General features: G+C 33.3%; 1 protein-coding gene across 1 annotated transcript in view; it reads right to left on the reverse strand.

Annotated features, from left to right (window-relative positions):
• The window catches only part of LOC136989854 (uncharacterized), a 29,712-nt gene extending 25,717 nt beyond the window's left edge, over window positions 1-3,995 (reverse strand). Inside the window, exons 1-4 of the mRNA XM_067288136.1 lie at window positions 3,579-3,995; window positions 2,126-2,305; window positions 1,556-1,666; window positions 1,351-1,467 (exon numbers count right to left, since the gene is read on the reverse strand). Of these exons, the coding sequence (XP_067144237.1) occupies window positions 1,351-1,467; window positions 1,556-1,666; window positions 2,126-2,305; window positions 3,579-3,650 (480 nt within the window). The 5' untranslated portion in view covers window positions 3,651-3,995. The remainder of the gene's footprint in view (window positions 1-1,350; window positions 1,468-1,555; window positions 1,667-2,125; window positions 2,306-3,578) is intronic.
• Window positions 3,996-14,498: the final 10,503 nt, after the last annotated feature.

Genomic DNA, 14,498 nt, shown 5'->3' on the forward strand with positions numbered 1-14,498 from the left:
TTTAATTTAAAAACTACTTTTTCAACAGAGCAATTTTTCTTTTCATCAATACATCATACATATACAGTATATATGGAATCTGAATGAGGATTGCTATTCTAAAAAAGGAATACAATAGAAATTTTTAATAATTTTTAAAACAAAAACATATCGAGTTTAAATTATACATATATGTACAGTACATATGTATAATGTATACAAGTGAATGCATAATATAAATTCATTATTATTATTATTAAATTCTTATAATTTATAGAAATATTTTATAAACTAGTTTTTAGACATTAATTTACATTAACTTAATCAGTGCCATACTAGTACATAGCCATACTTTTATGTATCCCGATCAAACTATTTTTATTTGCCTTCCCAAAGTAAACAATATTTAATGTTGATTGGATTAAATATATTGTAAAATAACGTAAAATTTTTTAATATTTACAACAAAATAGCCCGTATTTAGGTGTTTGTACAAAACACCTAAATACGTAGCTAAACCCGGAAAACTCCACGTGGCAAGATTGATGGCGAGGCGCGGACCCTCGATCAACTACTACTGTTCAGTGGCTTTATTCACTTGGCCACTGGTGAACTTTGGTGCAAAATAAATGTGTGGTTTTTCCAAGACGCCAAGAACAATGAGAGTTACGAAACTATCACGGGCCTGGTGCAAAAATCATGTATAGAGCTACAAAATGTATATTGTTAATTTTATTAACTAATTGGGATGGCCAAAGGCCCGAGCCACGGTGCTCTGCAGGCCTGCATTCTAGCTAGATCTAGTGTCGAGCATCGTGCGTGCCACTAATTCTGTGGGCCTCAAAGCAGGACTCCATGGATGTGAGACTTACTCGAATTCACTGATCACACATCCATGGAGTGATCATGAAAAGTAAACCATACACACATCTACGAAGAGCAAGCATAAAGCAAAAATTTAAATTACTCCCGCTATTTTATTGTATTGTGAACGTTATATTTTACGCTAAATTCATTTCGAATTTAAGTTGTGTATGACATTACGATGGTTAAAGATGGATACGACGAATAACTTTACCTTTGACATGTGGTAAAGTTATTTAGTAATACAGTATTAAATCACTTTTATTCTGATATTATTAGATACATCCTTGTTATGTTACTTATAAAGCAATAAATTATATCCAGACACTTAACAAAAAAATTATTATATTTAATAAAAACACAGTAAGCATTCAAGAAACTAAGGGGTGACAAATTTCCATAATTTAATATAATTATGTTAATATAGAAAGAAAAAAAATTTACAAAAATTAAAAAAAAAGAATATTGGCAGTATTTGGAAAGTTATATTCAATCCCGAAATTAAGCGGGTTGAACAGTTCCACTTGTTGGAGTAAGTGTAATAGGTGCATTGCCGGATTTATACCAGTTATAATCGTCAATGGTTATGGCGACGAAACTTAGAAATCCCAAAATACCGAATATCTGTAATAAAGATTTAATATATAAGATATAATATATATAAAATATTTTAAAATTTGATTTAAAAAAATAATTATAATTATATGCTTACAGATGCAGCAATTCTGGCTCCTCTACCGTAGCAACCACCACTTAAGGTTGTAAATAGTAAAATGGCGGCAATGAGGTACAGTATTGTGAATATCGCATCATTGATGAGGAACTGGAAGTATTAAATTAATTTAAAATTTTGTTAAGTTTGTGATTAAAAATATATATATTATTTTTTCTTATTCTGAAATTTTCTGTTTACGCAATAAATTGTTCTGCAGTGGCGTAAATAGGGGTACGCATGGTATATCGTCTCATAGGGATCTGAAGACCTAAGAGACCCTTGGCTTCTTATGTAAATATGTAAATCTAGTTCAACAGAACGTAGGCGTTCTGTTGAACTAGATTTACATATTTAAACTTTAAACTAAAAATGTAAATTGTTTTTAAAGGCAAAAATCATAATGCAGATAAGGGGCCCTTCAGACTTTCATTTTCTAAATCTGGGGGGGGCAGAAAATTTATTGCAAGAGTTATAGTTACGCCACTGTGTTCTGTTACGTTAGCTTTAATAATGAATCATTTATTTTTAATTTATTTTTTTTGTAAGATGAATTTGCTTTATACTTACGGATAATGGTAAATTAATACATCCAGTTAAATATTTGTCTAATCTCAAGATCATCATGACGAAGAATATGATTAGAAATATCAGGCAGGAAACGGCTACAAAGTCGTAAAAACCGTATTTTCCACCGTGGCCACAGTAATGACCAGAACCCATGCTGATCAGAGCACATATTGTTACTACCTAAAAAAAATATTTTCAAAAAATTATTAATTTTTTAAAAATGTATAGCATTTAATGTTGATTAATATAGAAATGAGTCGGTATTTTTTCCCCCTAAAGCACTTGCATAATCACTTCATATATTACACAATAAACTAGTGAATAATGGTGTAGTTGATGCAATTAAACAATCGCAACCTACGACAACGCAATCAGTATTTAATTTTCTGAAAGGAGATTATGTTACTTCCCATGTGGAATTTATGTTAAGGAGATGTGATTTGAATACATTAAATTATTTACTTTGCTTAGAAATTTGATTCCAAGTTTTTAAGGTCCAAGAATCCTGCATTTCAACTCTGCCACGCCTTAAATCTTAAATTTTTTGAAGCTTAATAGGTCCAGTACGAGCTACAGTAGAAATTTTCTGTTTATTTTTTCAATTATTTTAAGGTGAATTCGAGGAATATTTTCCATAAAATTCAAGATTTCTTGTGGAATACTTTCAACGATTGCAATTAGTCTCCTCATTTAGTCTCATTTCGTAGCAGATAAAATCGTATCTTTTGCAGAAACGAAGCAACAACCCATTTAGCATCACGATATTGGAACACAGCCACGGGCGGAAATGACGTCAGAGAGCGGGTGACACCATACAAGGAGCCGTCCTCATAGTGGAGGCGGGAAACATTCCGTAAAGCTCAAAAGTTGCTAGTAAAAGTATACACGTCAGTCCTTCGCTATAAAATTAAACTACGATTTTACTCATTACGCACATTAAAGAAAAAAAAAATTGATTAAAAACAAAAAATAAGCAGAAAGATTCGCTGCCCTCCCTCCTAGTTATGCTGATTTAAAACGAATTATATAATCCTTTTAACCTAATTTCTTACAGAACTTGAGAGCATTTTAAGGGCGACCCTCACACGTGATCAAATTGCTACAAGTTTTCTTAAGGCGTTAGGTTATCTTTACACTCCTATACAGGAAAAGATACCTATCCTAGTAAAAGAAATTTTATGAAGCATTCTTCATCTTTCTACTAAGGATTAGCATCAGATATTAAGTTTTTACCCATTAAATTTTTAAATTTAATAACGTTATAAACTTTGCTCGAGCTGACGTTACGGATAAATAAATTACAGATAAAACTACACGTATTTACGGAAGTTATCCGGACATCTGTTACTACATTAACATTAAAAAAAAAAAAAAACCGTGATAACACGAAGCGTAAGATGGCGGCTTTAATCCGCTTAATTAATCTACAAAATATGCAAATTTTTATGCTTACCAACTGGATGATCCTTATAATACCGTAGCGAGTCCTTATAAAGGAAGTGTTAAAGGTATCTGTTTGTGACATTTTGTTTACTACTTAATCACTTATCCTTAATCCCATAACAGTTACTCCGATGACACGTGTTTGCTCGCACGCACTTGCAACACCAGGAGGAATTTCTTTTTTTGTACTTCCCCCTTTGTTTTCAAATTGTAAAGGGCATTTGCCTGTTTTACTTTACTGTACGAAAACAGCGGTCAACTGCTGAAAACTTTCACACAATTTCCACCGTTCGACAGGGGTGTGGCGTGCTAACCGGAGGAACAACTACGCCAACATCTTATGAACCGCGCGTTACTATTGGTCGTTCGCTTTAATAATTTACATTTGTGTTTTCCGGTTAATTTATCCGGCTGATAAACAATTCATTTTATAATTTACTGTTTTATATCCGTTTAACAACGATTTCGGTCCTGATTAAATTTAAATTAAAACGATTTTTAAGCTTACGCAGCGATTTAAATCTGTTACGATCGATCGTATTGGTCGTTTTAATTGAACGATTCGAATTTTAACCAATCGCGTATCTCTTCCTGTTTAAATTAATCAATCTATTAATAAACTTTATTAGATTAGTTTATGTTTTGAATAGCGAGCTGCTATGTATAATAGAATGTGATTTTTTAGTCATTTTAAAGCTTATTTTCCACTCTATTATTGTCTTCCATCTTTTTCAAGGGTGATGACCTCAGACATTAGTTTTCCTAGAAAAATATTTAATTAATTTATTAAATTTCTGTTTTAAGACCTTTAATATGATCTCCAATTTACCTATAAAGATTATTTTCAAGGCAAACATCTCTCAAAATATTGCGTTTACGTCATCGCCTCCTACACAGTTTAGTATACGAGAAGTGATGTCAGACTATTTAGGCGTAACTGGTTGAAATTGAAGAAAGGGGAGGAAAAAATAGAAAAATATTTATTTCGTAATTTAAAAATTCGACCAAAAGGAAGAAAGTTGAATGATTTTTACAGTGTTTAAGAATGTGAGAAGGTCGCTTTTTGTTTTCTAATTTCGGAGTAACTCTACCGGGACTGGCTAAACATAGAATTAGCTCGCTTGCATTGGTCGAAAGTAACCTTACTTCCTGTTTAGCTATTATTTTAAAAAAGTAGTACTCGTGTGATGTCCACACGAAATTAGGTAAGAAAATTTTAAAAAACTAATAATAATTTACGATAAACCGCTTTGATGCGCCTTTACGTCACGAATAATTTATGCAATTTAACGAAACAAAGCGACAGTTTCTGTGCCTTGTACAAAAGACTGGTGTGATGTCACACCATTATCTTTCTACCTTTTTTTCGAGTTAATTAGAAAGCACTTGTTAGGAGGAGGCTTCATTCTATTATTAAAAAAATAAACGGATATCCAGATCAACATCCGGTTATTTCCCGAAGGAAATAATAATAACAAGGTAGTGAGGAATATTATTATTAATTTCATGCCCGATTTCGAAATTTTTATAGCATTCTTTCCTAGTTAAAATTTACTTACAGGCTGACAAACAGATGTTCTTTGCATTGTCATTACAATTAAACGCTTATTATATCTTCCTCCTTTACAGTTGAGTTACAAATACAAATAAATGGAATTTTATTTTAAATATTTCTTTAAAATTATATAATATTTAATCTCCAATAAATTAATTATAAACAAAAAAATTAAATTGTCATTAGCATTAATATAAAGAAATTGAAGCTTGCGCAGGAATTTTAATATATTTAACAATATAATTAAAAAAGAAAATATCCAGCAATGAGTTGCGTAACGTTCCAGGCAATATTTGGTGGCGCCATCTGTTATGATATTTTATTAAAATTTTTTTATAGTTATAACTATAATAAAGTGGCAAAAAGTTCAATTTTGACGGCAGGGATGGGTTTTATAAAAAAATTATAAATGCTAATAATGAGTAAAATCGTCATTAAGTTCGACCTTACTACCACACTTTCTCTCCACCCCTCAACCTTTAACCACCAAAATTTAATAGCATCAATCTCAGAAACCTCCCTGCAAAATTTCAGAAATTTTCGACAAAAAGCACAGAAGTTGTTAAGCTTCGAACAGAGTGAATAAAATCGTGCTCCCCCCACACCAACATCCAGACATACAGAATATACCCCTGATTTTTTTTTCTTTTTTCTTTTTACATTTCTCGACGTATCAAGGTGTCCTGAGCCCAAAAATGTAAAAACCTTCGGAGGTAATAATTTTTTGACGGATCGCCATACTTTCCCTCTGTTATATATAACAGCCGGAAAAGTAAAAATAGCAAACAGTTCATTAAATATATTATTTAATTATTTTTTTTTGTAAAGAGTAAATAAGCTTCTTAAAATAATACATATTTTTGTGCTTTTGTTATTCTTATGTCATGCCTTATAATGGAACACTGAATGCATTATTAATATTAAATATAGCGATTTATTTTAGCTTTAGATATTTTAAGCTAGGATTTTAGTTGTTTCCTCTTTTACTGGATGAATAAACTGGATTTAGTAACAATAGTTACAAATCTATATATACACAGTGATTTATATTATCCCATGGGCTAATTTAAATGTTTTATTGTGTAATTTTTGGGTAAATTATTCGTCGAGTGTTATAGATTTAAATTGTGATAACATGTAGTTACAAGGTTGCACTTTTTATTGCAAGTTTTGAATTGCCCAATCAATTGTTTTTTATTCAGGGGTGGACTGTTCTGGAAAATGCCAGAAAGGCCCGTACTGTTAGAAATTGTATACGTAAAGTGCTGTTTTTTGAAATTTTCAAGTATTATTTATTAGCTACATTCAAATGTAATTGATTATACAAATTTCAGTTTATTTTATTTTTCTGTTCCCAACTCTGTTCAACTGTTCCCTCTACACCCAAGTTTTTTTTTTGGAAAATTAATATTTGACATTAGTTAGTAAAGTGTTGCTAGACTGAAAATCTTATCCCACTCCGCCGCTGTTTCTCTTTTATAAGCTTTCTAATAAATTTCCGAAACAATAGAATCTACGTTAATGATTTAGTCACTAAGATTTTTAAACCGCATTCTGCCAGTTTTTAAAGTTGTTATCGATTATCTCGATTAATAGATAAGACTTTTTCATAAAATGATGGACAGTATCATCAAGTTTAATACATTTAAAGTAAATTCCCTTATTGTAACTTACCATTTCAAATTTTACTGAAAACTTCTTTGTATTTTGTTGTCATTTACAGTTATTAAGAAGCTATTTATTACAAAGAGGTAATTCTAGTTTCAAAAATGATATATAGGAACCAAATTTGAAATTGTTGGAGCATTAAATAGGAATCTAATGGAAGCATTCGAATCTACTAATGTTATTTTCAATAGACAATGGAATAAACTGCCATTGACAATAAACCAGAAAATAAATGAAATATCCCAATAGAAGAATCCCAATGAGACTGAGAATATCCAGCCACCAGTGCCCGAGTGGATAAAACCATTGAACACTGGTAATTGGTCGTTTGTTCGCGCCTGGCTAAGAGGCCGGCCACATGGAGCTTTCTGGATTTTCTTCTCGTTAGTACACCTAAATAAGGGCTAGTTTTCCTTAAAAGACTTTCCGGGAGACAATCTCTTCCGGCAGATCGCCACGTGTCATGTTGTCATATGACATATACGAATGAACCAAACTCAATGGAATCCCAATAGGGACCGAGTAGACTCCGTTGGGATATCCCAATGGATTCTATCTCTAGTCATAACCGAATTCCATTTATGTGTCCTTCAGATCAATGTATTTAACATTTTCTACAAATCCATAATGGTTATTAATCTTTATTATTCATTATCGTAGATCAGATTCGTTACTGGATTCATTACCGTTGCAAGAGATTCCTTTATTGCATTCTTATTCAATCGGTTGAACCGTATCTAATAGATTGGTTCTGATTTTTATGATCTGTTTGATTCGAGTGACAGTAAGGTATATTCCAGTATTAGCGAAGATAACAGTGAAGAAATTGATTCATTTTCTAATTCTGAGTCAAGCAATATTCTTGAATCAGATATTATTCTCTGCAGAGAATGAGATTTTAACGCCAGACTAAAAATGAAAGAAGATTGTCAGATGTAGATGAACTAATACATGTAGAGGAGGAATCGGAAGAGATTTCTCAAGTACTCACAGAAGATGTTAATTATATTAGTGAAATAAATGAGGAACAAGGTGATGCTTCACTTGTAATGATTCCAGTAACAAACACATTAGAAACATTTCAACTCAGAACAGAGAAGTTCTTACTACACCATCATTAGTTAAAAACTGCCGTTTCTCCTGGCGTTGATGATGTTGGTCAACTATGCTCAACATGTTATGAATTATGGACAAATTCTGGTCAGATTAGATTAGTTTTTTTAAAATATGGTCAATTATACAGTTACGGTAGCATAGCTAAATGGTTGTAAGATCGAATCAAAATGTCCACAGCTCCAGCTAAACGTGCAGATTTCAGAACAATATTTGCAAAGAGCATGAAGGTTTTATTTGATTGAACAGGAAGTTCTCGTACTTTTGGACGCATTTTATTTAGCCAAGAAAATTTTATGTACAGAATTGACTTCAATCATCAGTGTAATTACTGTTGTTGTTGACCACTTCCAGCCAACGCTTATGCAAGGAATGGATGCCATCTCGATAAAACTATGGCGGCTGCGACTCGAAGAAGTTGGTCAGGCTGGCTTCCAAGTCGGCTTTATTGTTGAACTCCTTGCCAGCCAGGTGACTGTCGAGCGCGGCGAATAGGTGGTAATCGGAAGTTGCAATGTCAGGGTTATACGGCGGGTGGGACAAGACCTTCCAGTTAAGGTCCAGTAGCTTCTGGTGGGTCTGCTTAGCCGTATGTGGCCGTGTATTGTCATGCAGCAGGATGGTGTTCTGGTATTCCGGGCGGGTCTCCGCCAGTTTCTGCTGCAGACGTCGAGTTGTTCGCAGTTGAAGCATCATGTTCCAGTTGCGGCAGCAACTCGAACATGACGATTTCTTTAGAATCCCAGAAGACAGAGAGCATGATCTTCTTGGGTTAGGGATCTCCACTTTTGAAGCATTCGTACCAATCTTATGCAGTTCTTCTGGCGACAGTGTCCGGGCCTAACCAGCATTGATGTCAGTGATAGAATTGGCTGCTTTTTTGTTGGAATGATAGTCATAAACGAGGAGCAGGCGAACTTGCTCTTTAGTTAGTGGATGTTGGTTGGTCATGGTAAAGTAGAGTGAAAGGACTGGATTTGGTATTTTCTTATAGCACGTACCCCAACATATTTATATACTACCATGGAACATTCTTGAATGTTCCAGAAAAAAGTTATTCTAGAAAGTTCCAAAAAGTGCAAGAACTTTCTGTTCAATCAGATAGATACCCCAGAAAGAGATTTAGCTCTTAATATATCTTTAGGATTTGGAGATAAAAAAATTTCTACTATGGATTTTAGAGTTTCGGAATTTGTTAGTACTCATCGAGAACCAATTAAAGATATTGCCTTCCACAGAAGTGATACTCTGGTTCTAACTGCTTCCATGGATCGATCAATAAAATTAGCAAATGTTTTAAGTAATAGCATTATTCAATCATATACATATATACATTACCATTCGAAGCCTGGAGTTGTGTTTGGAGCAAGGATGATCCCACTGAAATTTTGTAATTTAATGCAAGGATGATCAATATATGTGAACTTTCTGCACTTGGATTGAAATCACCAGTTACGGGCCTTCAGTATATACAGAAACAGTTAAAATCTTGTTTCAGTATATACAGAAACAGTTAAATTCTTGTTTCAGTTTTAATGGGTTGTTGAGGGGACAGTTATCTACTTGCTGTTTATACGAAATGAAAAGAGAATTACATAAGCTTCATCCATTATCTTTAGAAGACAGTTTCACTTCAATCAGTTATGAACCAGGAACTGGTCACGTACTAGTGTGTAATTGTCCGTCTGGAAAGCATGCATCATATGCTGTGTGGATTACCATTGATGCAAATAGAAGTGATTCAGATGCGAGAAACACTTACTCTTGCAATATCATACTGAGTTTTTCACGTGGAGATAGCCAAGTACAGATCTGCAAATCGACACTCTTCCTACATCCGAAGAATAAAAGCTGTATTTTGGCATGCGCTGGAGATGAGAGGGTGCAAGCGGCTTTAATTTGCTGCTTGCAATGGAGAGAGGCTTCAACAATTGAAAGCTAACGATCTTTCAGTTTTGGACGTTCAGTTTTTTCTTACTGGACCAGATTTGGTCTTTGGTACACTAACAGAAAAAACATTACGCCTGTATAAATGGACAAATGTATAAAATAGTTTTTTAAATCTACGATAACGTTTGTAAATAAGTAAATTAAAGCGTTTTTAAAACTATAATGTATAGTAATTATGGTGTTCATACAAACATTTTGAAAATTATTTCAATTACCTGAGAATTCCATTGTCCAGTTTCCCATAGAAAGTGGACTTTCCTATTAAAATGGACTTTCTATGGGAAACTGACTCTATTTAGGTGTTAAAAAAGTGAAGAAAACTGGAAACTCCACGCCTATCCGCCTTTTGTTAATTTTTAGAACGGAGTTAGATAGATGAAAATCGAGATTAGATACGGAAAGCTTAGGTGCTGCCTAAGCTTTATTTTAACTTAAAAATTAAAATATGATTAAAAGTTGCTGTATTGTGACGATGTCACGAGAAATAATTGCTCGTATAATGTTAATTACTCGAGATTTATTGTATTTGTATGGTATTCAAAGAAAATAAATAGTAAAGTTTGCTATTTATTTTCCGTGAAAAATTGTCTTCGGTGTTGCTGTTTGTTAAAAATAAATTTAAAATTTCTTTTTAAAACGCGAATAATTAATTATTTTATAGTTTATGGTTTTATTGTTCTTAAGTTAAAACTTTATGTTTACTGTCTACTTCTATAAAAACGCAATATACTCATAATATAAAAAATAACTTGAAAATTTCTGGAAATAACTAAATGGGATTGGTCTGATTAAGAACGGGATCAACCAATATGGATGAGGAGTGAGAAATTTGAATAAAATCCAGATGTTTCGGAACAATAGGAGAATGTTTACCACATTCAGCTCACAAATAAATGTATTGTTGGTGAATAAAGTATGATTTAATAAAAAGTATACAATCCTGTGTTGTTTTTATATGGCCATCTACAGAGGGGACCCGTAGAAAGTCTTCCTGCAAGGCATGCCGTCTCCCAGGTAGACTTTCTAAGGGAAACTGCCTTATTTAGGTGTTATAAAAGTGAAGAAAACGTGGTAAGGTAGGAATCCATGACCAACTGTGTTCAGTGGTTTTATTCACTCAGCTAATGATGAGAGTCGTAAAACCCATCAACAGTAATATAGAAAATCTATTATTTCCCGAAAGAAAATTATTTAGTAATGAAAAACATAAATTAATAATATTTTATATTTGAAATAAAAAATTCTGTTTAAAGATTGCTTGCATGAAAAATATTCATATGAAGTGGACTTTTATAGTTTATAATAATTTATAAATTGTTTATGTTTCAAGAGATTTTCGATAATCCGAAGAAAAAATTATGTTACTGTATAATAAATCTATAATGTTATATATTTTTATACGTACCCAGTATACAATTGTTATGTACAACAGTAAAACTTGTCCAAAACGGGACCTGAATAAAACGGAAAAACCTGCTTAAACGGGAAAATTTTTCATTACGGAACGATTTTCTATGTTAGGAAAAAAACCTGTTTATAATGGAAACTTGCCATACCGGAAGAAATATTCGATGCCGTGCGATTCCAGTTTAAGCAAGTTTTACCTTCACACGCGAATTCTTGGATGCCATTTATATTACGCGAATGTCAATTAATGTAGTTTTTATTAATTAATTAGATTTAAATTTAACTGCCGCGCGTAAAAACGGTAAATAGTAACGAGATTGAGGCCGAAGTTTTAAACGCGAAAACGTGCACGTCGGACGTTCAGCGCCGCTTTGGGGCCGTCCATAAATTACGTAAGGTATTTTGGGGTGGGTGGGGTGAAGGATTTCTTACGATTTCTTACTCAGAGGTAGGGGGTAATAGATCTCGTTTTACGTAATATTCTTATTTTTATGTTTTAATTTCGATGAGTGGTGGAATTTTGAATTTTGCTTTAATTTGGCGGTTTCTATTAAGAATGCTCGTGACGTGTGATGTGAGAGAATAATAACGCTAGAAGACTCACGCTCTACACATTTTTTATCATGGGAGAAAGGCCGTATGGTGGTTTCTCTCTCTTTTTGTTTTTATTAAAATAAGTGAACCACTTCTATGGGTGTATAACACTAAGAATGCGTAAACCAAAATACATGATACAAAGTAAGCATAAAGTTAGTATTCGGTTTTAGTGAAAACTAAAATGTAAAACTAGAAATTATAAATTATAGTTTTTTTTTCGTATATTTTGAACATAATTGTAAAAAGCATCAAACAGTGGCTTCTGAACAAGCATGTCCACTCGACATGCTTGTTCAGATTGGCCAAAATCGGGTCTAGAATGGCCGAAATCGCCCTTACGTAATTTATGGACGGCCCCTTTCCTGTTAGCCTAGAAGTTTGACAATGGTGTTTGGAAAGTCAGTGAAATCATGCACGACATTCCAAACGCCATTGTCAAACTTCTAGCTTACAGGAGAGCGGCGCTGAACGTCCGACGTACACGTTTTTGTGTTTAAAACTTCGGCCTTAACCTCGCTATTTTCTTTCCTGCATAAACATTAAAATCTAATTTAAATAGCAACGCCTGGCGATCTCGGCGCCACTAACTGCTGAATAGATAGTCCTGTCGTTGATTAATCGACTTTACTTTTTTCTGTTTTGTTTATTTCGTGGCACGTAGCCTGCCTCAAATAAAGATAATGGCTTAGTATTTTTTTAAATATGATTTTCAGTTCTAAAGGACTTTTAAGACACCTATATTTGTTTGGTTTCCTTTATAACTTTGGTTCCAAAACAACCAAAGTTAAGAAGTAAACTTAGGAACGACTAACAATATCAATAAGAACACCAAGAACAGGCGCAACAACCTAGCATAAACATAAACTGTAAGAAACATAACATGAGTCTCGAAACAGTCTGTCAAGGATAGACATCAAGTGACAAATGAAGGAGCTGTGCTCGAAACACGTATGTAATAAAAGGTCAAATAAAAGATGTTGTGCAGTCGCGAACATATGGCGGAGTGGCTAATACACTGAACACCGGTCGTGGATTCGTGCCTTGCCAATGGGCTAGCCACATGGAGTTTTCCGGGTTTTCTTCGCGTTAGTAACACTAAATAGGAGCCAGTTTTCCACAGAAAGTCGTCCCAAGAGGAATCTACCTCCGCATGTTGCGTTGCCATATACAAATAAACCAAACAAAACCAATTAATAATGTAAATTTAAAATTTATCTTGTATACTAGTACTTTTTTATCAATTAAGAGGGCTTATTATACTGAAATTATGGATGCAGATATTTGGTCTTACAGATCAGAAATGATATTTTACATTTAGTTCACCTGATAAATTTTAAATTACGATAGAGGACATAATATATCATTATAACCATTATGTAATTATAATGGTTATAATGGAAATGAACCTATTTTTGTGTCTGTCTTCAACTGTACAGTATCTATTAATATAACGTAGTCCTGAAGTTAACTAGTGTTTTATTAAGTTTATCTCAGGCATGAAAACGTTGCCAGATTGAAGAAATCGTCGTCATATCGTCAATTGGCTTGAAATTAGGCGATAAATTGCTAGATCTGGCAGCATTGTTGTTTCCATTATCAACTCAGGGGCTAAAAAACAAAATGCTCACACCTAAAAGATATTTATCTCTGTTTAAATTAAACAGCAGTAGATATGCTTTACTTTTTTTTGGATAAAATCCTAATTTTAAGCTTCGTTTTTGTTTCATCCATCTGTTTTGGGTAATGCCAACTTTATTCACTTGGATTTGGATAAAGATTAAGCTCTAAAATGTAATTAGTAATTAATTATTTCATTGTTGCATTCTTATTTTTAATTTACTTTTAGTAAAATATATCGGTCAGAGGCGGATCCACATAGGGGCTAATAGGGCTTAAACCCTTGGCCCCAAGTGTCAAGGGCCCACAAAAATTGACTTATTATTATAAATTTTTAATACTTTTTCATTAACAATGAGCACTCAGCGTATAGTAAAAAATAGTTAATAATAATATAATAATAATGATATATAAATGAATTTTAAACCCCAATTTAAAGATTCTTAATCTAACAAAAAATGGGGCCCGTTGGTCTTCAACAAGCCTTAGGCCCCGAAAAACCTAAATCCGCCCCTGATACCGGACTTCAATTATGATCACGCGATCGTAATTTAAGTACCAGCTGTAAAAATCTAAACTTACCAATAACTTGGCACTTTTGGTGCTGCAAGTTACAAACATTTTATTTGCACTGTACTTACTGTACATGACACTCATATTATGCTGTACAGACTGTAGCGATGCAAGGAACACTGCTTAATGTGATCCTCATTCTGCAAATGTAAAATCTAATGGCGATAAACAGTCTTTCCAACAGCTTACCTTGATCTTGTGCCATGCTTCTGACATGCTGTGCGATATTGTTTTCAAGATTGTCATGCCAAATTAGCAACATGTCTACAATAAATCACACGTTTTATGTCTCTTCACAATCAAAATTAATGCGAATTAAGATCGAGCGGTGCCTAAAGCCGTAGTGATGAGTTTTGATACTATTTTTTGAAATATCTTCCGCATGTTCTTAAATTCAACAGATTTAGTGTGGGTCACCCACACTAGATCTGTTGAATTTGGCCTGCTAAA

The sequence above is a fragment of the Centruroides vittatus genome, unplaced genomic scaffold (assembly GCF_030686945.1).
Source record: "Centruroides vittatus isolate TY-2023 unplaced genomic scaffold, ASM3068694v2 scaffold_769, whole genome shotgun sequence".
Taxonomy (NCBI): domain Eukaryota; kingdom Metazoa; phylum Arthropoda; class Arachnida; order Scorpiones; family Buthidae; genus Centruroides; species Centruroides vittatus.